Source organism: Trachemys scripta, chromosome 2 (genome assembly GCF_013100865.1).
Source record: "Trachemys scripta elegans isolate TJP31775 chromosome 2, CAS_Tse_1.0, whole genome shotgun sequence".
NCBI lineage: Eukaryota > Metazoa > Chordata > Testudines > Emydidae > Trachemys > Trachemys scripta.
In genome coordinates, this window is record NC_048299.1 from 37,913,240 (window position 1) to 37,938,646 (window position 25,407).

The following is a 25,407-nucleotide window of genomic DNA, read 5'->3' on the forward strand; positions in this document are numbered from 1 at the left end:
TATTTCAAAGAGTGAGATATCAAAGATTTTCTGACATCTGCTTCATTCTTAACTGAAACTGCTTCAAAAACAAAGGCTTCAAAGCAGGTTTCTGATTATGAGAAAAGCAATCACACAATGGAATGAAGTTAAGGTTTCCCTAGCTACTTAGTAAATAGTGATGCTCCAAAGGGAAAATGCTTCAAGAAATAGTAGACTAGGACCCTGGCTAGTGCAAACTGGTTTAGCCCCTTTGTCTGTATGAAGATTTATACCAGTTGAGGATCTGCTCGGTGTCCTTGGAGCTAGAATGATCTCTCCCAAAAAAGAAATTAAATTAGTCCTGGAGTCTATAAAGGAACTTTCTGAAATCTTAACATTTTGGAAACAAGATCTGAGGCTCTGCTGATTTCACAGTCTGAACAGGATGGCTGCTGTTTTCTTATGAGTGTGGGTATTCTGTAACTCTTGATAACACTTGGGCCAAAATTTTCAGGTGAGTACTTACAACTAGACACCTAAGTATTTATTTAGATATCTATGCAATTGACATTATTTTCAGAGGTTCTGGGCTTCCACCACTCCCACTGAAATCAATGGGATCTGCATTCGCTCAACACCTCTGAACATCAGGCCAGCTAATTATGTGTCTAAAATAGATTTAAATTCCTACATTTAAGAATCCATATCTGAAAATGTTGACCCTGGCTTTTAACTAGGGGATTTCAAAGCCACATTATGTGAGGTTATGTACTTGTGCATATAGCCTTAACTCCAGCATGAGAGACTTTTGTCTCTCCCTCTTTTTATTTCATAAGCTTTACCTCTACTTCAAAAATGGTAATCAAAATCTTTGAGCCATTTATTTATATATTGACACAAAGTAGAAAATCCAGCAAAAATAATAGGAAAAAAAGGAATTACTAAAGACAGTTTAAATGTATAGACTCAGATATGGAGGAGGGGTGCAAAGGTAACCACTGCATTCCCATAAGTCTGAATAAGTCCTTGAAATCTGCACTAAATTACTCTGGCTGCTAACAGCCCCAAGAGGCCAATACGGCTGCCAGGAGTATTTTGGGGATGTAACGAAATCCCAGTAATGCCACCTACACTTGCACCATGAAGGGGGGTTGACATAGGAGTTGCTACACTGGCACTATGTTTCAGGAGGATCCTTCTGTGGATGGCAAGAGCAGCTTTCAGGCTCCTCTGTGAAGGGAGTGGGCATAAAGGGTGTGTCTACACAGCAGCTGGGAGGTGTAAGTTCCAGCTCAGGTGGACTTACATGCATTAGCTTGGCTCAAAGCTATTACACTAAAAATAAAGGTGTGGCCACAGTGGAAAGGGAGGCAGCTCAGGTTAGCTTCCTAAATACAAGCTCACCCAGCCACCAGGCATGCATCAGGCAGCTAGCCTGAGCTGCTGTGGCCACATGCTATTTGTAGAGTGCTAACTCCAGCAAAGCTGGCATGTGTATGTCTACCTGAGCTGAGAATTAACTTCCCCGCTACAGTGTAAATATACCCTGAGTGACCTTACCACTGTGCAGGATCTGGGACATGAATATTGAATTACAAACCTAAAGCTGTTGTTTAGGTGAAACAAAGTATTTTGATTTTCAGCAACAACAACTAAGGATGGCATGTGTTGCCAAGAATTAACCAATGACAGAAAAAATAGGGCTACTTTGACCATACTGGTGTGTGCGCGTTTAAATGTCAGTTTACGGTAACCAACCATAAATCATCCAACATCCAAATACCAGGCTCTATTTGACCTCTTTCTTGCAACCATTTATATTTTCTGACTTACTAACTGTTGACATATTTTTAACTATTACCATTTTTGTCTTCTGCTGATATTCATAATACCCTCTTTTAGAAGCATCAGGTCTTTAAGTTACTATCCTAACTTCATCAGCTATACAATCAAATCAGCCCTATTTTTCTGGAAAAAAACAGACAGTCACATCTTACCAATGCTGTTTATACTGCAGAGAAAACAGTATGAACAGACTCATAGCTTATGCACAAGCATAAATGTCATGTTAGAATGATCAGTAACATCTCATACAAGTGACTTTCAACAATAATATTTTTCAAATTGACTCAGAAAGAGAGGAGACACTGGAAGCCTGATTCTGCTCTCACACAGGTTTTACACCGTGTAACCAAACTGACTTCACACGAGTTACTCCTTGATTTACAACAGTATAAATAACAGAGAGAATCAAGGCCATTGGTTTCTAATGAATTATGAAAAAAATTGAAAGCTAGCATTCTACTGGTGAAAGACCACAATCAAACTAGTCCTAGCCAGAGTGTGGCTTAGAAAAAGGGTAGCTGCACCAAATTGATAGCATTTATTGAGACAGGGCCGGCTCCAGGCACCAGCTTGCCAAGCAGGTGCTTGGGGCGGCCACTCCGGAGAGGGGCGGCACGTCCAACTATTCGGCAGCAATTCGGGGGACGGTCCCTCACTCCCACTCGGAGCGAAGGACCTCCCGCCAAATTGCTGCCGCAAATCGCGATCGCGGCTTTTTTTTTTTTTTTTTTTTTGCGCCACTTGGGGCGGCAAAAACCCTGGAGCTGGGCCTGTATTGAGAAGAGTAGCAACCTCTACAGGACAAAAGGAGAGGGATGACCATTTGACTTTTGTTCAACACGTATACTGACTAAACAGCAAATCAGTTTCAGAGACAGTAAATTTTACTAAGATTGTCCTATTAAAATGATTTTTTAAACAGTCAGATATAACTGGAATATCTATACATTTAAAACTAACAGTACATTTTGGGCGTTCTGCATAAGATGTAACTACAAAATCAAGTCCTGGTTATAATCGAATAACTTCTGCCACAGAAATTCAGCCATCATAATTGGTGTAACATCAGAATACAAAGGGTTCAGTGAACAATATGTATTAATCACCAGCAAATGTTTATTTAAAAATGTTAAGTAGCACAGGAAAATACCTACCTTTCCCCCTTTGTTTTTTTAAAACAAAATAATAAAAATCCACTTTGGATGAGACGTCCTAGTTTGAACCCAAGTGAATGTTAATAGTCTAGTTTAGCAAATCCGAGAAACAGTGGATTAATATAGAAACATGAACACCTAAAATTAGGCTCAGAAATCCATATCTAAGCACCTAAATAAGTGGCTACTTATTTTCTGTAAGTAGTCATGACTTTGAAATTACTTATACCATATCATTACAGTATTTAAGTGGCTAAAACACAAACTTTATTGTTTAAACACAATGATCAAGCATGTTACGTAGAACAGTAAGGAAAGTGAGGACGTTTTTGTAAATGATTCCTCACAGGCCAGATGGTGATATCCTTACTCACCTCCACTTATACCTTATTCCATAAACAGTCCCATTGAGTGAGGTTCAACATGAGTAAAGGTAGCAGAATCTGATTCTAAAACAGTTAAACTGAAAGCTTGTCCAGCTATATAGCGTAACTACTGGAGTGGGCATTTAGAAATGTGTACAGTAACTCCTCACTTAACGTTGTAGTTATGTTCCTGAAAAATGTGACTTGAAGCGAAATGACGTTAAGCGAATCCAATTTCCCCATAAGAATTCATGTAAATGAGGGAGTTAGGTTCCAGGGAAATTTTTTTCACCAGACAAGACTTATATATATATATACACATACATACACACACACACATATATATATACAGAGTATAAGTTTTAAACAAACAATTTAATATTGGCACACAGTGATGATGATTGTGAAGTTTGGTTGAGGTGGAAGAGTCAGAAGGTGGGATATTTCCCAGGGAATGCCTTACTGCTAAATGATGAACTAGCAATTGGCCGAGCCCTCAAGGGTTAACTCTACAAGGCAGCAGGAATGGAGGGAGGGGAGACAGCATCGCAGACAGAGACACGCACCCTGTGTGAGAGAGAGAGATGCACATTTCCCCTTTAAGTATGCTGACACTACTCTTAAGTACACTGCCGTGTTAATTAGATCAGCTTGCTGAGACTGCAGCTGCTGTCAGCAAGCTCCCTCCATCCTGAGCCCTGTTGTGTGTCCCCCCTGCTCTATGGAAGATGCGGTAAGCGGGGTGCAGGAGCAGGGGGACACCCTGACATTAGCCCCTCTCTTCCTCCCCTCCTCCCCGCACAACAAGCAGGAGTCTCAGGGAGCAACTCCAAGGCAGAGGGCAGGGGCAGCACATGGCAGTGGGGGGGAGGGACAGCTGAACTGCCGGCAATTGATAGCCTGCTGGGCGGCTGCTGCACAGGGAATTTAGGTGAGCGGGAAGCTGATGGGGGGGCTGCCGGTCTACCCTGGTTCCAAGCCCCCACCAGCTAGCTGCAACAGGCTGCTCTAACTCACCTTTAATATGTGCACACAAGTAACACTTATACACAGATCATGATCCTGAGCTGTGCTTGGTGCAGTTTAATGGGAGACTTGGGGATTCTGATGTTGAGTGGGGGCTAGAAATGTAGAGATCCCAGGCCTTAGAGATCTCTAAGCTATCTCTCCTTAGAGGGTGTGACCAGGGCTTTGTTATACCTCAGCAATTGCTGGCTGCCAGATTGGCTCCTTGGGAAAACTGCTAGAGGTAGGAGCATTCTTCTGGCTTAAGGCAGCTCCAGAATTGGGAGAGCAGCCTCAAAATCTGAGTTATGCTGAGACTTCCTCGGCTACTACTTAGGGTCTGGGCCAATATCTTTCAAAAAGTCTTAATTTAAAAGGAGATGGTCAAGGTATTTTCCTACCTTTAAAGCCATGTTTTTTCTCTGGATTATAAGAAAACTTTGGTAGCTTGAAACCAAAATATATTTTCTGTCTAAAGTCTGGTCTACACTAGAGAATTAGGTCGTCTTAACTATGCCATTTAGGGATGTGAAAAATCCACACCACTGAGTGGCATAGTTAAGCTGACCTAAGTCCCCATGTAGACAGCACTAGGTTTACAAATGTTTTCCGTTCATCTAGCTACTGTTTCTCGCCAATAGGAGAATCCTTCACATTGGTGTACGCAGTGTCTACACTGAAGCCCTACAATGGTGCAGCTGCAGCTGTGTTGCTGTAGAGTTTCAAGTGCAGACAAGCCTTAAATCCTGTTTCCCAGTCCCTATTACATGCACTCAATAGCTAGGCCAAGGTGCTTGGTAAGTGTGTTGGACATCCAACATTCCTTTTTCATTTTGGTTTAAATTTATTTTAAGAGCAGTGAAGCATTTATTTTGGAACAGAAACCATATAAAGAGGTCATAATTAAATTATTAAACACATTGAATACCACACTAACATCTTCTTCCAATAGCATAATTGCAAAGAATTTAATGGATATGACTGTTCAAATCATTCTGTTGGCTTTGCATATAGATTAAAAAAATGGTGGTTGAATTTTGGACTGAATTTCCCTAACAGTTTCATTTTATGCTTCTATAAGCATTTATGTTTCACTATTTAGAATACAATCTACAGGATACTAGCAAAATACCAAGGAATTCTATAAAGTTTCTAGGGTCAAATTTTCAAAGTTAGGCACTTAAATTATATATGCAAATTGTGTGCATATAAGCACAGACAGGTTGTTGCAAATCAGATAAATGGGTTCACAATCATATGTGCGATCAATTAATCATATTCAGAACTGTATTTTTTACATGAACATTCTACAGTTTGAACTAGTGTATGCAGATCTTGTGCATACAATTTAGACACCTACATTTGAAAATTCTAACCCTTATAGTTCACTTGTCACCCTCAAGTTTATTTTTAACATTTTTAAATAAAGAAAGAAAATGACCTTCCCCCCACCCCAAAAAAATCAGTGCATAATACAGCTAAGACTTCTGTCTACCATTATAAAACCAGTTATTGGAAACAGTGGTTTTGTAAGGCACACTAAATCATAGAACACAAAAACAGCAGGAAACATAATTTGCAAACTTATATACATACCCAAAACATCTGGAAAGGGAGGGCATTAATGAAGCAAAGAATGGAAAAAGCCAAGACAATCAGGTTCTTGTACAAAGCATACAGCATGAGACAAGGTTATAACAAGAGCAGCTAGAAATGTCACATACATAGGAACAACCAAGAAAAAGGTTTGGAAGCTTAATACTAACAAAGAAAAGCAGCAAAAAATGCAAAGCTAACTCCGCAGCTTCTGCAGATGCCATATACACATGTAGAAGCAAATAGCCATGTATACGCCAATTTTGGACTGAATTTCAGATTGGTGAGTTTTTACCATGTACTTTACCTCCTTTGTGAGAAGAGTATTTTTTTCAAAAAGATAAACTTGTTTTTAGGCATTTCAAGCAATTAGCAAATGAACTGCCCTTTTGTTTTAGTATAAATGTGACTAACTATTGACATTTCACATAAACATATAGACATTACTGGCAAGCAAATATTTCCCTTCTGTATGCAGCTGTTTTAACATACAAAAGCAAGCTTTCATACAAGAGCTGAGTAAAACTTTATTTTTCCCTCAGAATCATTTTGCATAAATGCTGGCACTAGTTAGCATTTTGCTAACATTCTTGGATAGATTCGTTTTGCATTAAAATACTCAGAAACAGAGATTTTTTAGCTGTCACTTTGGTTTCCAACAACTCAAATCCTCAAATCTTTATTTTTACAAACCCCTTACTCAGACAGTTTCCAAGGAAGACTGAACCATATTAGGTCTAAAATGAACATCTTTGTAACCCCTCAAATGCAGTTCTTTACCCCCATGTGTTTTATTTGGAAGGGGTGGGGGTGGTTCTCTATGCTCAACATGTTAAATCTGCTGTGGGTCTCATAGCAAAGCTAATATACTTCTATTATATACTTAACTGCTATGCAGCCCTATACTCTGTGGTCTGGTAAAAATCATTCTTAAAAAGGCTGATTTATTTCCCCAGTGGAAACAGATTTTTATTGAGATTGCAAGTATAGCAGCTTTTTCCCTCTTTATTCATATTTTTCTTTTCTTTTAAGAGACAGTAACGTAAATCTTTATTGTAAGATTGATGTTTTTAGGAAGGAAAAAAAAACAATGTGACTAATTGAATAATAAGGCGGGTGAGATAATATCTTTTATTGGACCAACTTTTGTTGGTGAAAGATACGAAGGTTCAATCTTACGCAGAGCTCTTCTTCAAGTCTGGGAAAGGTACTCAGAGTGTCACAGCTAAATACAAGACAGATCAGATTGCTTAGCACCAGGGCCGGCTCCAGCATTTCTGCTGCCCCAAGCAAAAAATAAAATAAAATAAAAAGCTGCGATCGCGATCGGCGGCGGCAATTGGAAAAAAAAAAGCCGCAATCGGCGGCGGCAGTTCAGCAGCAGGTCTTTCGCTCCTAGAGGGAGTGAGGGACCTGCCGCCCCGAATTGCCACAGGTGCCGCCCCTTTCCCTTGGCTGCCCCAAGCACCTGCTTGTTAAGCTGGTGCCTGGAGCCGACCCTGCTTAGAACAGTGGTTATCAACCAGGGGTATGTGTACCTGTGGGGGTATGCAGAGGTCTTCCAGGGGGAACATCAACTCATTCATATATTTGCCTAATTTTTACAATAGGCTACATAAAAAGCACTATGAAGTCAGTACAAACTAAAATTTCATATAGACAATTACTTGTTTATACTGCTCTATATACTATACACTGAAATGTAAGTACAATATTTATATTCCAATTGATTTATTTTATAACTATATGGTAAAAATGAAGAACTAAGCACCTTTTCAGTACTAGTGTGTTGTGACACGAGTGTGCTGTGACACTTTGTATTTTTATGTCTGATTTTGTAAGCAAGTAGTTTTTAAGTGAAGTGAAACTTGGAGGTACGCAAGACAAATCAGCCTCCTGAAAGGGGAACAGTAGTTGGGAAAGGTTGAGAGACACTGGTTTTGCATAAGGAGTTCACCACTCAAGGTGAAGCAGGCAGTTAAAACCTCGGCAGTCATAGGACAAAAGAGGGTTAGTGTAATATAGGTTGTTGTAGTGCGCTATAAATACAGTGTCTTTATTGAGTCCAGGATTTTTAATGTCTAATAAAATTATGAATTTAAACTCTAACTCTTATCGTTGGAATGTGTAGGTTTCCTTCGAGAATGAGAACTGAGATATGGAGTGCTTGTTTTGGGAAAAGTGTTTGCTCATGTGTGATATGGTGTTTTTGTCTTATCATTTTTATGTGTGAGTTCATTTGAGAGTATAGTGATTGTCTCATTTCACCCACATAATTGTTGTTGGGGCATTTAGTGCCCTGGATAAGGTATACCACCTGTTGTTATAGGCATGTGTAGGATCCAGGGATCTTGGAAAGTGTGTTGTGGGGGGCATTGATCATCACAGCAATGGAGATATGTCTGCAGGTATGGCTTGTAAATATTTAATGATACCCTCTAAGGGTTCCAGTGTGGGGTTGTAGAAGACAACTAAGGATGTGTGGTCAAAAGGTCTCTCCGCCCATATTGAAGCAGATTCTCTGAGGGTACTTTGGTGGCTGATTCCATGATGTAATTGAGTAATATTTATATTAAAATTAGTGGTACATTTTCAGAGGACTTGGTGCAGGTGCAATTTATACCCTAAATGTTAACTTGGGCACAGATCAGAGTCCCTTCTCCATCTAACTACTTTATATACTCCCACAGTGCAGTTTACAGATGCAAATTATGTCCTTGAGTTTCAGAAGCCAGGTGTGACTGCAAATTTTGCTGGTGTAAATTGAACCTGTTAAAATGGGTCTGTTTTTTTGAAAATTCACCCCTTAATATACTGCTCATCATTTTGCATATATAGCTGTTTAACATGATTAAAATACAGGATATTAAAATTTAAAAATGCTGCTGTTTTAATTTAAAAAAACAAATTTAATTGCAATTAAGTCTAGTGAAAGTAATCTCTTTATATCTGCGGAATGACCAAATACAAATAATTGTAGCCCTGCCATAGAAAGGAGATCAAGAATGGATTCAGTGGCTGATGCAGTTCTGCTATTACAATTGTAGCAGTACCAAGCATCAGCAGAACGACCAAGGAAGCTAAATTTAAATTGCACACACAATCTTAACTCCGGCATTTCCTAACTTTTGAGTGCTTGACTTTGCAACCTTAATAATGTTCTTTTAATATAAAATCTATGTGCAATTTCCTAGATTTATTTTTTAAGCAAACTGGAAAAAACAGAAATTCCATCATGTGGCATCATATTGATACCCACATGGGTCATCAGCAGGACTGGAACCTTAGGATCACGCACAGATCTCTGACACTTGAGAAAACAGAGTAAATGATAGCTGTAGCAGCTTGTCATCCTCTAGGTGGACCAACACTTTAGAGGGGAATGAGACATATTTTGTCAGTGGGTTTTCACATATTCCAGATATTTGCTGCCAGCAGATGAATGGTGAGACTCAGGAATCTTGGGTTCTATTCCAGGCCTTGGAGGGTAGTGTGTTCTAGCAGGCATGGCTCTTCTGACCATTCCTCCAAACTTAAACCCATCTGCCCAGATCCCTCCAACCTGTCCCAGTCCTCTCTCTTCCCCAAACTGGGCTCCTCGTCTGCATTCTCCTATTCTCGTCTAAGCAGCCCCAGTCTCCTCTCCACAGGGTTCTCATCCAAGTCCCATTCTCCTTGTCCAGCAGGTTAGTCTCACTCCTCTAGACTTCTCACCTCAGACCCATCTCCCCTTCCCAGTGTCCTTGCCCAGCCAGTCCCAGTCTCCTCCCCTGGATCATCATCTGATCTCATTGCCCCACCAACCCAACCCAGAGGCTCTGAGTCCCCCCATCATTTCCTTCCCTGGCTCCCAGTCTCAGACCTTACCTCAGATCTTAGTTAGAGCTTCCATCTTCCTCCACCATCCTCCAGCCCTAGTCTCTCTCCCACTCCCTTGGCTCCTTGTCTCAGTCTTCCACCCAACAACCCCAAGTCCAGCTCTTTGTCCCCTCTGAATTCCAATAATTCAATCAGGCATCTTCCTTTTCCACACTGCCTGGGCCCAGTACTGCAAGTACATGAGAGACAGACTCCTGTTTTCAGTTCCAGTGTCCAGACCCGGCCTGCCCTGCAGCAACTCACGGCTGCAACTACAGGGAATGTCCTGCTTGGCCGTGGGATGGAGCATACTCAGTTCTGGCAATCTTTGTAGAATTTAGCAGCAAAGCTCTAGTGAGTCTTTATTTGGCATGTATGAACTGTGATTTTTCACAGGTTTATAACTTGGCCAAATTTGGGCAGATTTTGCAAGGAATGGCAAAAGGAACATCCGTGACACAAAGGCCCTCTCTACCAAATTTCAAAACCCTGCTCCAAGGCATGGGACTCTAGAGCATTTCAAAGGAAAGGTTACCAAAAAATTTTTAACAGGGAAGAAAAACGTATCTTTCCCTAGCTTCATTCTTAGAAACAGCTGAACTGTTTTGACTGAAATTTAGCGTGAGGCAGATACCCTGAATGGAAAATTTCATCCCAAATGGTTAAAGTGTGGCAAAGTTATAAGCAACTGGATACAACTTAGAAGTGTTAGGCAACCTTAATAATAGATGGAGCTACCAGCCCATCCTATATATAACACACACACACACACCATTTGTGCTACTGCAACTGAGATTATGTCAGCACTTCCACAGTAAGTAGCAAGAAGAGATGCTGAGGTGCTACATGCTGAAGTCTGTCATTAGAGCTGGGTGAACAATTCACCATGAACTATTTATTCAACAAATTTATCCCTTTTCCTCTTAAAAAATAGACTGAAATTTTTACAGACTTTCACTTGTGAAATTCTTTGATGGATGTTTTCGTGTTCAAACACATTTTAGCCTATTCAACTTGGTACTCTTTTGACTACTGTGATTATTCTTCAAGTATTAGATATTAATTCTATGATATTCAATTTGTTCAACTGATCATCATGATATTATTTGCATTCCATGATTGAATGACCGAATCTATATAATCAACTTTCACTTTGGCTCCAAACAAATTTAACTTCATCTTTTCATTAAATGATAAAAGCAATTTTGGATACAGGCCTGAAATTCCATCACAGGAACATTCACATGAACAAAACTTTGCACAAAGCAAATATGAAGGCATGTGAACACAATCAAAATTAAATTTATTTAGAAATTAACACAATGTGTAAATAAGTTTTCTTACTATACACCCAGCTCTACTTGTCATCCAAGATTTCAATGAATGGTTTTTCAAAAGCAAATTTTCAAGCAATTCATGTAGCCATTTCTTAATTACAGGAATATATTCTAAAAAGTCCAACTGCTACACAACTATAAATGTTAAGATATCCAGCAAAATACATATTTACTCAGACTCTTTGTTTGCAAAACTGATTATTAAAAGTATATTCACCCAAAACACCAGAACGGTTTCAAAAGCCATTCTAGTCTCTAATAACTAACACATTTTCTATTGTTTATGCACAGTTTCATAGATTCCAAGGACAGAAGGGACCATCATGATCGTCTAGTTTACCCTCCTGTATAACACAGGCCATAGAACTTTCCCAAATAATTCCTAGAGGCTATCTTTTAGAAAAACATCCAATCTTGATTTAAGCTTTTCGGAAAATAAATAAAATAAACTAGATTTATTGTAAATATAATTAAATTTGTGACACAAACAAATCAAAATCAGGAAAGTCAGACTTAAGGCTGATCTTCCATCTTAGCCCTACTCCATATAGAAGTGCTATTGGCCAGATCCCAAGCTAGTGTATATTGATGAAATTAAAGTAAAAGAAGATACACCAATTGGCATGCTGAGAATCTGGCTGAATATGAATTATGGTTATTTCAGTTTTTATATCTGCCATAACAATACAAAAAAGTACCTTTTTGCATTTAATTTTAATTTTTAATTAAGTTGCTCAGATCCAAGATAATTCAATATTGAAAACAAAAACTTCAAAAATGTAAGTATATATTACAGGTATCCCAGCAAAGGTCAGACTCTTTTACTAACCTTGAAGAATCCACCTAATTGCTGGTATTGTGAAACTGTATCTTTACTTATCCAAAGGGATATCCCCACATTTTATCTGCATTATGGGCTAGTTCTTACTCCCAATGAGACCAATACCAAAGCTAATATTAATCCCAATGGGAGAAGGATAGCCCAGTACCAGTACCTGTAAGTATTTTCTCAGGCAGTGCTCTCAGAAATGGCTTCACATTTCTAGGACTTCTGATTTGTTGGCTTTGTGCCTGAAATTATTGTGAACAGTGCTCCTGTCACAGCAGAGAAGATAGATGATTTTTGTTATAGGCATGAACTGGGAGTACTGTACTATAGTGCCAATCTCTAGTTATTATCACTACATACGCTACTTACCTAAGCTTGATCTTGTGTTGGACCGTTCTATTATCGCATGCTTACTAGGATTATTTAATACGGAGCGTTTGGCAAGCGAGATGTCTGCTGTGACCCGTGTGATTGATATACTGTAAAACAAACAAACCTGTATGTTACTCATCATGCAGGAAAGTGGGGACAAAAGTCAGACAATTAATATTAAAAGGTGGCGAGGACCAGAAGGAGAGGAGAGGAGGCACTGTCCTCTTTGTAGGAAGTGGATGAAGAGTGGATTATCTACACCTTAATTAATACTGCTTCAAGCAGTACTGATGGAAGTGCTGCACCTGCATCCCTTTCTTTGTTTACACAGTATGATTGCACACCTAACGGCAGCCTGGTTACCATCTACAGGAGCCACACTGCCAAGGGAGTAGGAACCAGAATTTTGTGGAACATACAGTTGTCTTTCCCTTGGGATCCTAGGATTTACACAGTTAGCAGGTTACACCTCGTGCTTGCTCCACACTCCAAGATGAGATGGCTAGAAAGAAATACAGCAAGATAACCTCTGCAGAGTTTTGTGGCCCCTCAAGCTCCCTCCTACAGATATCTCCATGGGAACGTAAAATCTGCCACATAGAAAACAAGATTTTCCCTAATCTTTGTTTGGAATATTGATCCTCATGTGTAACATAAATAGCAGTATCTATACGGTTACAAAAGTGAGAAGAAGACTTAGTACCTAGACTAGTGTATGCTGCAGCCCAAGACTGTAATTTTTTTTTAATCAAATGGTTCAGTTTTCTTGTGTAAGTTTGTAACAGGGAGCACGCTTTAAATTTCCCTGTCAAAACAGATTCCGCAATCCATTATCAATTTCAAATGTTTGGGATCCAACTGTAGAGAAATTAAAGTATGGTAGAAAAGCCAATGGGTTGAGAGCCTGGCAGACTCCGTTCTGGGACTATGAGTGAGGATGATCCAATTAGAAATGATTACTTCCAGTTGGTGACCTACTATATAACCTTTGGTATTTTCTTTTTCCTATGAAAACAGCTCAGCTTCTTCTGGTTTCTACAGTCAACCTACATCCCTTGGCTTGGTTCCACCTTCAAACTTTCTGGACTATCCAGGTCTAAATAGAGGTCACATTCTTCCAAAGATGAGATTTAAATCAGGCTGATCCCATTTCTCTCTCACCCCCCATTTATAATTTTATTTGCCATTTAAAAGGGAGGAAATAGATTTGCTAAGAACTAAAAGGCATATTCCCTTGGAGGATACGTCATATGCAGTTAAGTAAAAATCTCACCAAATAGTTCAATTTACTTTGATATGTGTATGTATCTGTGTAAAATCCTGAACTCCCAAATGCAGCAAACCAGAGTTTACACATGAAAACAGAATTATTTTTTACAGTACAAATTAGAGACTTTTTAAAAACATATCCATGGTCTGCTTAACAGCTGAAATCAAAGCCAAATGCCATGATTCTTGGCATAACATTGTACAGATTATTCCATGTAGTTATGGAAAACATAAATCTACTTTGCATACTGGATTTGTTATACCCATTTGCTAAAAGTTAGATTTTTATATCTTGCAAAACAAGTTTTCCATTTTAGGTTTGTCAGTTTCCTTTCTATGTGCTATAGAGAATACATTCTCCCTTTTCTTTCCCAAATGTAATTATGTAACAGTGAATAAAGTCAGATTTCTATATTATTTTAAAACCTCTTGTTTCATCCACTATGATTTTTTTTAAAGAGAATGTATCACACCATGAAGAATCTGGTCTCAAACCTTACAGAACACAAGGAACTTAACAAAAAAGGAAAGATGTTCCAACTCTTCTTTTTACTCGCAATACTCAAAATTTTGCCACTACAATTTCTGAACGATACATATCCATTATTTGATGACTTCATTACTATAAAGGATGACTACTATGGTATGCCAGATGACTGATCCTAGGAGACAGTATCATTACAATTTTCTGTATTGTCCAGCATCTCACAAAGCCGAAGCTCTTAATTGAAAATGTCAAGTTTTCTCCAGACAATTTGGCAGCACTTGGAGAGATGGCATACTTTTACTTCAACCTCTGTTCAGATAAAGCATTTATCAAAGAATACAGACAAGCCTCCCTTCTGGTTTCCTCCACTTTATTTGTTCAGAAGGCAGCTGTCTTGGTATATATATATTCATTTGGGGCCTGACTCAACAACAAATCAAGTTAATATAAAGATTCCAATTGACTTCACTGAACACTGGATGCTTAACATTCAAAGAATAGAATGTCTCACTGCTAAAAAAGTGAATTGTTATTTAATCCATGTATTACACTGGTGCCTTGAGGCCCCAATCAGGATCAGGATCCCCTTGTACTACTGGCTATACAAACATATCTGTCCAGGAGAGCAGGTATCACTCATGCAACTTAAACTAAACAATGCTTAATTTAAACAAGATAATTGTTCATGCCTTTACCATGCATATAAAACTTTGAGCAAGTGGTTAGTCACTTGGATTTCAGTTTCCACCTCTGGCCACAAACCGCCATCTTCACCTTACTTTCAATAATATGCATGTGTGTCTCTTGGACTTTTCCCATCCCCATACAGCAATAATGTTCTCTGTTCATGAAGCTTTCATTTCCTACCACAATTTACTGCATACGAGAGGTGCTCTAACATAAATTGCACCCTATTATCAACATTCTTTTCCATTGGTATCCTGGTTAGAATGCTACTTCTCAGAAACCCGGTAATTTCAAAATAAGAACCATATTCAAGTAAATAGACATTCCATAATACTTACCGCCCTTCAAATCTGTGTTTTAAAAAATCAAATAATGCTTTTTGCATCATATCTGTCACCTGAAAGCAAATAAGCAACAAATTAAAACTCTGCTTATGAAATAAATACTACATGGTATTAATTACTTCAAAAAATTGGTTAATTGGTGTTTTAAGGATTATTAAAAACTTGTGACTCCTGGTGGCATGGTGTGAAAAGCACATTTACAATCTGAATATTTTAACTTCCCTTGTCTGAATTCTGATAAGCAAAAATATAAAATAAGAAAGCATTTATCCCATAGTCTCTTATATTTTTGCCTAATCTTCCTGTGACATTAATCGATGCTGTTCAACATCATTCCCTCTTAATCTGAAATTGGAAACTAAAGACAGACCGTCTTTTACACATCCTGAAAATAGTCACGGACAATTACTTACCTCATATCCCTTCAAGGAAGGCCCCACTAAAACTACTGGTCGCATAGAAGGCACTACATCATAGGGAGGGATGTGCTCTGTCTGTATAAAGGGAAAACACTTTAAGAATCTCAGCATGCATAGAGAATGGTATTAATTTACAATACAAGCAACTCTGAATTTCCAGCAGTGTCACCAAAGGGAGACTTGGGGATTCACTGATTTTTCGTTGCCTCTTCCTGCAAATAGATATGTAGTATAAGAAGTGTGGTTTGAGGATTTCTGTTGAAAAAACTTCCATTTTTATCCCTTCCCTCTCTCCCTATACAATTGGGAACTGGCCCTTTTCGAAACAGCCACACACAATCGGAATTGGTTAATAGTATGTGCTGTTTCTGAAAGTTATTTGGCATGACCAACAGTAGGGCTGTGACATCTGAGTAAGGACAGACCCTATTAAGTCCATTATAAAATCTAATAAAACTATTATTACCAAGGGGAGGAAGAAAACCAAAACCAAAAAAAAAAAGGGGAGAAGGATTGCCTAGCTCTTCTTTTATATCTGTCTCCTGCTTAATAAATCATAGTGACATCACTGTAAATTCCCATGGAAGTGCATATATTCTAACTTCCATAGTCACACCCACAAATTCTAAAATATGTATTACTATCATTAGCAAATGAAATCACAGTAATGATTGGTCATGTTAGTATTTACAGAAAGTTTAAATAAACACAGCTGAGAACAGCAATGCTCCTTCTGTAGGAAGCTCCTATCTGCTCTCAAGGAGGCGGGTTATGTTAGTTACATACTATTTAATAAACTACTTACTGATGTATCATGCACAATTTATGAATGTTTGAGTAATTTTTCTTTACGATATGTTGGTATACATAATGCATGTCAGAAGACTGCCAAAATCATATAAATTAATATTCATGGTAAAGAAGAGGAATCAAACAGTTTTGAACTAAACTGTTTGCACAAGACATCCCCAAGACTACCAAAACTGGCTTATCAGGCAACTTTAAAAATAAAGTTTTGGCTGCTTTTTGTTTGTTTTAGGGGGGGAAAAAACATATTTCAAATCCACCAACCTGGAAAAATTTTAAAAGGGAGTATGCCAGATCTATTTTTCAAAGGCCTAGTACATAGTACAAATACATCAGTCGCCATCATGGGATATTGTCATTGTTAATTATTTCAGGACTCAACATGTCCCAAGGTTAATCACAATAAAAAACCAAGGTAAAAACATTTTCAAACACAAAAAACAGAGACAAACATGAATACAGCAACAGCACAAAATGCCACAGAAGCAGCAGACTAAAGCAGTCTAAAACATGGAAAACAATCTTGTGGCTGAATCTTTTTTTTGTTTTGTTTTGTTATATCTAGGTTCACCACATAATTGGTAACATAAGAAGAATGAATACCAGTGCCCGAGGCATCATAAGCATGTGAAGAGAACTTACTTACACAGTGCAGGATCTTACTTAAGATGTTTTGAAGAAAAGCCCTGTAACTATGTTGTGTAATTATGAAAATATACCCTTTCAACTTTTGTTACTAGGAATGTAAATAATCTGATGCATGCATTACAGTGACAATCCCTAAGAAAAATCCATAATAGGTCTGTAAATGTTTATGAGGTCAAGGTTAAAATGCAGTAGAGCTTTCTTATAAGGCGGTTGACTATCCACAAAATCTTAACACTGATGCTATTAGTCAACACGCTACCTAAAAATTAGGGAAGGTACAGAAATTACCTTGTTTGATGGAATACTGGTGTTTAAAATCTGTATCACAGCAACTCAGTTTATTTTTGCCTTTACCAACTAAAATTAACTATTTTGTCAGCAGAAAATTAGTGAAAAAACTATACAAAATTATTTGATGAAAGCATCAGTCATTAAAATTAATAAAGAGTTTAGGGGATCAATCCCCTACAATATCAGGTAACAAGCTACAGAAATTTTCCCCTCTAGGTCTCTAGTTGAAATCTGTCCCAGACTGGTGTTGGCAGAGATTTTACCATCAGGTTGTTGTTAAGTGGTTTTTACTGTCTGAAATTAGTTGGGGGTGTCCATCCAGTTTCTAATAGACAACTGTCCACATGTTACAGAAAATATCCACCACAGCTGGAAATGAGGAGAAGAATACACTATTTTTTGAAGAGGGAAGATAGAGGAGGAATTTTTGCACCACTAAGCTTGGATGTATCCACACAATTGGCAACACTGCGTATTGGCAGTACTTATAAGCAGTATGACAGTCTTATCTATGGATAGAGGGTTGTAATTAAAAACTAAGAAAGAGACGTTAAGAAAAATTTGAGGATTAAAAAATAAAGTAGAAATATAGTAGCTAGCCTAGTATCGCAGCTGCTAAATATTTTGCTGATAGACAACGTATCCAAGCAGGGTTCATAGGCACACCTTAGAGTCCCAGTCAAGGGATGTCAACAGCATAATTCAGTAGCACCTTTGTTGGCCAGTTTTTGGACAGGCACTGGATCTAGAGAGGACCACCAGTCCCATTTCCAATAGTTAAGATGCTACAAGCTGATTGATGGAGGGGAAGGCAAGAACATTGGGAGAGAATTTATATATGACAATAGGAAAAACTCACAGTAGACCGCCAAAACAAGTCTGCAGTTTTCCACTGGTCTTGCTCATCTGCAGATTTGGCACCTAGTGGATTAGAAGTTTAAATACTGACTAAATTTAAAATTGAAGGGTTTTTTTTTTGTAAGTACAAGTTGAGTATTTGATTAGATTTTAATAATAGTTTTAATAGACTGAATTATAAGTTAAAAAGCTGGAAAAAAGAGACAGACAGATAGAATAAGCATGCACTAGAAAGGTGCATTATATGGAGTTGTCAATGTTTTACTTCCTTGAATGTTTAAAGAAATTCCCATTGTGCCTATTATTCCATCAAAAAGGATAAGTACTGTAACAGTGTTTCACTGAGTCACTGACTGTACCTAGCATGTTTGTTTTAATGCATGGAATCAATCATCAGTTGAGCTGTGTCTTCCTTAGTTCTAAAATGATTGTCTTGTATAGATTATGGGTAATAATGCTAATGATGCCAGTGGCAGGATAAACACAGCTCATGTCAATGTAAACTTACCGATTTCTGCTTCTGCTTAGCTACAGCAGCATGGAAAAGAAACAAAGAATAACAAAAGCATGCACGTTATTGGCTTGTCAAAGGACGCAGACAGTTAACAGGACTAAAAATGTGACGCAGTGCAGGTGAGCAGGTGGACAGATAGGAGCTTGGAAGTTGATGTTACCTTCTTAAAGAAGGGCATTCTTTTCTCTTTGGAGTGGGGTGATGTTACACTGTTTGCACTGGGTTTGGGGGAGCGATGGTTTGCTGGAATATCATTTTCTTCTGCATCTAAGCCAGTGGCATCTATGTCTATAGCTATATACAGACAAACAATTCAAAATTATCAGATCGGATAAGAGAGAGGAGAAATAGGTTAAAAAAGAAAAACAAAAGAAAATTAAACTACCTGAAGTAAAAAAATCAACCATGACTACAGAACACAGTAAAAACTTAAAGGGAAAAATTTAAAGGTGCAAAACATTAGGATTAGAAAACACACAAGGCAATATCTGTAACAACTACTGTAACATTTTCTTCAAATTCTCTTTTACAGAATTAAATCAGACATCCACAGGTCTACTCTCACAAAACTGTTAAATGGTCAAGTTCTGCTCTTTGTTATGTCGATGCAAATCTGGAGTTCTTCAGTGGAGTTATTCTGCATTTACATCAGTGTAAAAGAACAGAATCTGACCTACAGTATCTGGATTATTTATTTATATATTTATTTTACAGAATTCTAGTTCAAAATGTGCTATCTTGAACTAAGATTTTAGTATTATGTATTTAGGATACTAAACACAGAAAATTTTTCTGTCTGAAGTTTTTAATTCCATGAGTCAAAATCTGCGTCAGATACTTAGTTACACACAATTATCTAAGAGCAGAATATAATTGGCACTACCTTTTAAAATCACATTATTTAAATAAAAAATGTACAGTAGGCACAAGATACATTCATTAGAAATAATAAAACACATCTAATGTTAATGAACACTTAAATGAATGGCAAGGGGAAGAAAGAAAACCTAGCCTAGTTATCCTGGAGGCATGCTGAATTCTGCTGAAAAGATCAAGTGAGGAAGTGGGGAGGGCAAGATGGACGTGGCAACAATAAACCATTGCTACTCCACCCCCTTCTCCAAAAGAAAATCATATCCATCAGACAGAGGGGGCAGCATAAATATATGGTGCATCCTACAGCAAGTTAGTGATTAATGGCAATGTAAACAATAACAACATTAATGGACTCAGTGCTAAATGGTTTCTAGAAAGCAAAGGAGAATGAAAAACTGAGCTCTCCTCAGTGTCTGGCCAACAGAGGTCTGCTAGCTATATCTGAAACGAAGTATCCTAGGCTTTTTCAGGCACCCTCACATAGAGCAGTCTACCCCAATCTTGGGTATTATGTTAAACTTGTCTCCAATGAGCACCCTCCACTGCTGACAAATGGACACAGGGAATTAAGCCACAAAAATTGTGTATCCCTATCCTGGGAAGATCTTACCTACCCTCTGACAGATACCTCGAGAGTCTGTCTCTCTCTAAAACAAACAAACAAACAAACAAACTTCGGAAACACTTGTATAAGGCAGTACACGGAATTGAATTAATCCAAGGCCTACAAGGTCCATTAGTGGTAGAAGAAGACTTTCGCTAAAACTATAAACGATCACCTTGAGTATTATAAATCTACCTAGGTGATCTCCATGCTGCTGTTTTGTGGGTGAGACAGCACTGATCCATGCACCAGTATTAGCCACCAAGTTATGTGACTAGTAAACAACGGGATCAGCCAGTCTACGTGCAGCTTCTGATTTAAGAGTTACTTGGGACAGTCATCTCTTCTATTTGAGTAACACACATTTTCTCCTGATCCATGTAGCCCAGTATCCAGTCTTCTGACAGTGGCCACTCCCAGGTGCTTCAGAATAGGGCAATTACTGAGTGATCCATTCCCTGTTGTCCAGTCCCACCTTCTGTCATTCAGAGGCTTAGGGATACCCAAGCATGGAATTACATCTCTGACTACGTATAGTTCTCATGCAATTATCTCCAAGAGTCTTATTGAGGTACATCTTCCTCAATAGGCACTTTAAACATGGCCTCCTGAGAAGATCATTTGGCCAGATCTCCATTCTGACATCACTCTTATTCCACTATAACAGCCACAGAAAAATAAAACAATATTTTCCTCCAACATTTTCCCTCCCAAATTATAAACAGCAATTATTATTTGTATAATACAATCAGTGTGCTACATAGTATAAAAATCAATAAGAATAAAATGGAGTAACTCAGTAGAAACAAGGGCAATTATCTCTCAGTTACTGTGTTACTATGAACATATTTGCAACAGGAGATATTTTGATTAACTGGTTCAAGTGGCATGGATTGGAGGCCCAGATGACAGGTCCTGAGCTTCTGCACTTTCCAGCTCTGCACCTCACATTTTCACCCTCTGGACCAAAAAAAAAAAATCCAACTATACATAAGAACCAAAACTTGAACACTAAAAAAAGTGTAATAAATGCTGAACAGGAGAGTTTAAATAGGATTCACCACAATACTATAGAGCAGGAAGCCAAACTGGGGACTAACCACAGATATACCTATCTCATAGAACTGAAAGGTCATCAAGTCCAGCCCAGCCCAGCCCAGCCCAGCCCAGCCCAGCCCAGCCCCCTGCCTTCACTAGCAGGACCAAGTACTGATTTTGCCCCAGATCCCTAAGTGGCCCCCCTCAAGGATTGAACTCACAACGCTGGGTTTAGCAGGCCAATGCTCAAACCACTGAGCTATCCGTCCCCACCCCCTTTGGCTGCGGAGCTGCCCAGACCCTAGTCTTGAGTTGGGCGAGGAAAGAAGATACCACCAGCTGCTACACCCACTCCTATGCAAATTACTCTGAGTGTGTTTAACTAAATCACCTACATCATTCCGATAAAGACATTTTCAAAGAGAACTAAGATGAATTTTTCTATAATACAGGCATCTGCAGTAACTGAATAGCCAGTGAGTAAGTAGTAAAATATACTCCTTACTGCATAAATAAATGCAATGGCCATCTCAAACAACATACAGGCGTTGATGTTCCAAGACTCCTCAGGAAAAGCAAGGGTATTACCAGAGATGGATGAAATATTTCAAGCTAAAAACTCCCCTCCCCTCAAAAGTCTTTTTCAGTTTTGCAAAATAATTTGATTTTTTTAATCTGACAAATTAGTTTGTTGGTTTTGTATTTGTCATTTTAAGGTTGTGTTCTTTGCTTTCATTTTTCTTCTTTGATCTTCCTCATGTTAATCCCCCTTCGTCAATAGTAGTTATTATTGCTGTTCTAATATACTTGGTCATATTGTGATTTTGGGTCTTTATGTTTGGTCATTATATTCAGTTGCCATCACATTTATTATGTAGGCTATGAGGCTTTCATGGACTGATTGGACTGGTCCAGAAAGACACAGTATCTCATTTTTCAGTATTTGGTCATTTTGTTTGGTGTTTGTTTTTTGCACTGTAGGTTTAAATTAGTCAGCCTGGTAACATACTGGGTTTTTTTCAAAATTGAAAAGTGAAATTAACTCATCCTAGTTCCCATTTCTGCACAATTAGTCCATACTTTGGTACAGTTGTCAGTCTCTCCCAAGCAGAACGCCTGGCAACAGAATAGCAGTAGTGTTGCAGGTCAGAACTCAGGTGCGTTATGAGAGTGGAATGGGGTGATATACATGGTGCTTGTCCACTGCTATGCCTAACTAACGCACTACTATCAGTTCTCCTCTTAGTATATTTTAGACAAAAATATGCAAAAACAAAAATATTGAGATACACCAGCAAGTAAATATTCACTATTCATGACTATGTTCCCCAAGCCTCGATATGAAGGCGTCAAGCATAGAAAAATTAATTTCTTGGAAATATGGCTTCCGAAAAGCTTTGTTTATAGGAATGCTTAAATACAGGGGAGGGGACTGTGTGCTCAGAAGGCTCAGTATGGCTAAGTTGGGGCTCCTCCACACACCCATGCATGTTTTGGATAACCAGGTTGGCTCATCTCTGTCTCAAATTATATCTCAAGTAATCATTCAATTTTCTGGCTACATTTTCAGTTCTCATACCACCAAATTCTGTAAAACATTCTGTGGGCATTAAATAAGATATGTCAAATAAATGGAAATACATTTGCTGATCTGCTGTGCAAATATTTTTAGTATACAAAGTGTTTCATCCTGAAATATCACTTACCACTACAGACAAAGCCCAAGTGCTATAAAACTACACACAGATCACACTGCTCAGGGTGGAAAGTGGAAGCCTTAACAACACACATTGATTCAGTTTAGTGTCCTCATACAGCAAAGCTCTTAAGTATGTACTTAAATACTCGGTTGAACAACTTTTTCAGTTGAAACGTCAAAGTAGGGAACTGAAGTGAAATTAGCTAAAATATCAGGCTTAACACTACTACTATTACAAAGCCATGTCTACACATAAAAGAAAAGTGTGTTTTTCAATCAAATTATCTTATTTCATAATTTGATCATTTAAGCTGGTTGTAGTGTAGTCTAGGGTCCAGTGAAGCTAACTTGATTGGAAAACAAACTCTTTCTGCTTGTGTAGACAAGACTAAAGAGTGATATGAGGTTCTTATTGATTGCAAGTACTATGTACCTCTCTTTTTTCACTCATCCAAAAGATGAAACATCCAGCAATACAGTATCCCCTAACACAGTGGTAGGGTTTTAATAAATTTCTAATTGCTTAATTTAGTAGTTAAAATTATACAAAAATATTTTAGGAAGTTTAGGTATTTGAATATAAAGGAAATATTTCTTTTCCACCAACTGACATAACAATGAAAACTCCCTCTCTCTTTTTTTTTTGGCACACATACTCCTTAGGATTCTGTTCAAGATAACCGGTCATGTCCCAGTTTCCTTTAATTAAACAAGCTATTCTTAGTATGCTGGTGCAACTCACAAGTGCAATTGCTTAATGCCTCTTGAACCTAACCTAAACTAAGTTCAAATGTGCCCGTTGGTGCTCTAAATGCAAAGAAGCATTTATTAAAAATAATTCTGCATCAAAAAAGTAAAACAAATCTACAAGAATTGAGTCATGATCTGCTTTGTAAAACCTAATAAAATTCTTCAAATAAAAGCTCCTGATGTTATAAAATGATGTAGTTTCTGGTAGGTTTGTAGGACTCTAAATATATTCCTGATTCATCTCAGCACCATCTTCCTTCCGGTACTAGAAGATTATCCTTACTCATCAGGAATTGCTCAGGAGAAAAGTTTGACTTCCTTAGTATAAAACAGCAACAGCTGACAAATCACACATTTTTAGAAGGGCACAAGTTCTGGAAAGGTTTAATTTCACCTTATTTTTCCAGCCTAATCCCCCCCCACACACACACACACCTTGATTTTATAACATAAATCATAGTGAAATCAAGACAGCAGTTGAACAGATCTGATAACAACCATATCACTGTATGAAATAGCCAGGCAGAGGCAATAATGAATTTGTCCAATTCCCTCATCTCCAGCACAGACGCAAACCAGTCTCACATGACAACACAACCACCTGCCACTATGCCAAAGAAGACTAAAAGTTAGGAAGACCTTTTCTCCAACTCAGTTTAAAAAGTATAACACAAAGTAGTGTAAATCTTAAAGGACTAACCACACAATTCTATAAACAGGTTGTCTAAAGGCTAGTGATCTACTTACCAGATGATGGAGGTGTTGATTTTCTGGAACTAGGGACTATGTCACCCAGACTGGATGATGAATTTCCTCCTGATTTACTAGAGTACAGCAAGAAATCAGTGTTAAAATCTTAGAGTCTTATCAGTAGTAAATCAAGAATGTATTCATTATCTCTCTTTCAAACTTTCAAATGGGCCACTAACAAAGACAGGCAGTCAGGGCCGGCTCCAGGCACCAGCTTCTCAAGCAGGTGCGTGGGGCGGCCGCTCCGGAGAGGGGCGGCACTTCCAGGTATTCAGCAGCAATTCGGCGGATGGTCCCTCACTCCGCCTGGGAGTGAAGGACCTCCTGCCGAATTGCCGCCGCAGATTGCAACTTTTTTTTGTTTGTTTTTTTTGTTTTGGCTGCTTGGGGCGGCCAAAAGCCTGGAGCCGGCCCTGCAGGCAGTATTCCTGGTCTCAGTTTAAATTTACACAAAATGTATGCATACTTTGGGGACTGAGGGATTGCACATGTCAATTTGTTTCCATATTGGTCCAGTTTTAATGCCTAACGATTTATTCTGCTGGTAGTTATATCTACTAGGAAGATATACCTACTTTCATTGTTATCTTAATATGAACACTTTTTCAGTAAATCCGTTGGACGTACAGATTACAATTTTTGCCTTCATATACTTTCTCTCAGAACTGCTGATAGTAGTACTCAAGGAACGAAAAATATTGTCTTCAAAAGCACACACAACAATTGATCATCACTATGTGGAACTAGTAACTTTGGCAAATGCAAGGTTGGAATATGCACAGCTAGGGTGACCAGGTGTCCTGATAAAATCAGCACTGTCCTGATATTTAACCCTTTGTCCCGTGTTCCGATCAATGTACAATTAGGATGCTGTTTGTCCTGATATTCAGGTAAGGAGGCGAGCGGGAGGGAGGCACTGACCCGTGGGTGCTCCGGAGCTTGAGCACCCATGGGGAAAAATTGCAGCCAAGCTCCCTCTTCCTTCTTCCCCCACTCCCCAGTGTGTCGTGTCCCCGCTCCTCCCTCCATCCAGCACTTCCCACT

General features: G+C 38.5%; 1 protein-coding gene across 4 annotated transcripts in view; it reads right to left on the minus strand.

The window, feature by feature from the left end:
• CACNB2 (calcium voltage-gated channel auxiliary subunit beta 2) overlaps nt 1–25,407 on the minus strand; it is a 370,084-nt gene that overhangs the window by 17,485 nt on the left and 327,192 nt on the right. For 2 of the 4 annotated variants that reach the window (XM_034760328.1, XM_034760330.1), the window contains 5 exons: nt 24,361–24,437; nt 18,641–18,660; nt 15,523–15,603; nt 15,104–15,162; nt 12,320–12,429 (listed from right to left, as the gene is read on the minus strand). In XM_034760328.1, the coding sequence (XP_034616219.1) occupies nt 12,320–12,429; nt 15,104–15,162; nt 15,523–15,603; nt 18,641–18,660; nt 24,361–24,437 (347 nt within the window). Of the gene's footprint in view, nt 1–12,319; nt 12,430–15,103; nt 15,163–15,522; nt 15,604–18,640; nt 18,661–18,806; nt 18,941–24,360; nt 24,438–25,407 lie in introns of all 4 variants that reach the window. The other 2 variants (XM_034760327.1, XM_034760329.1) reach the window with 1 other exon arrangement.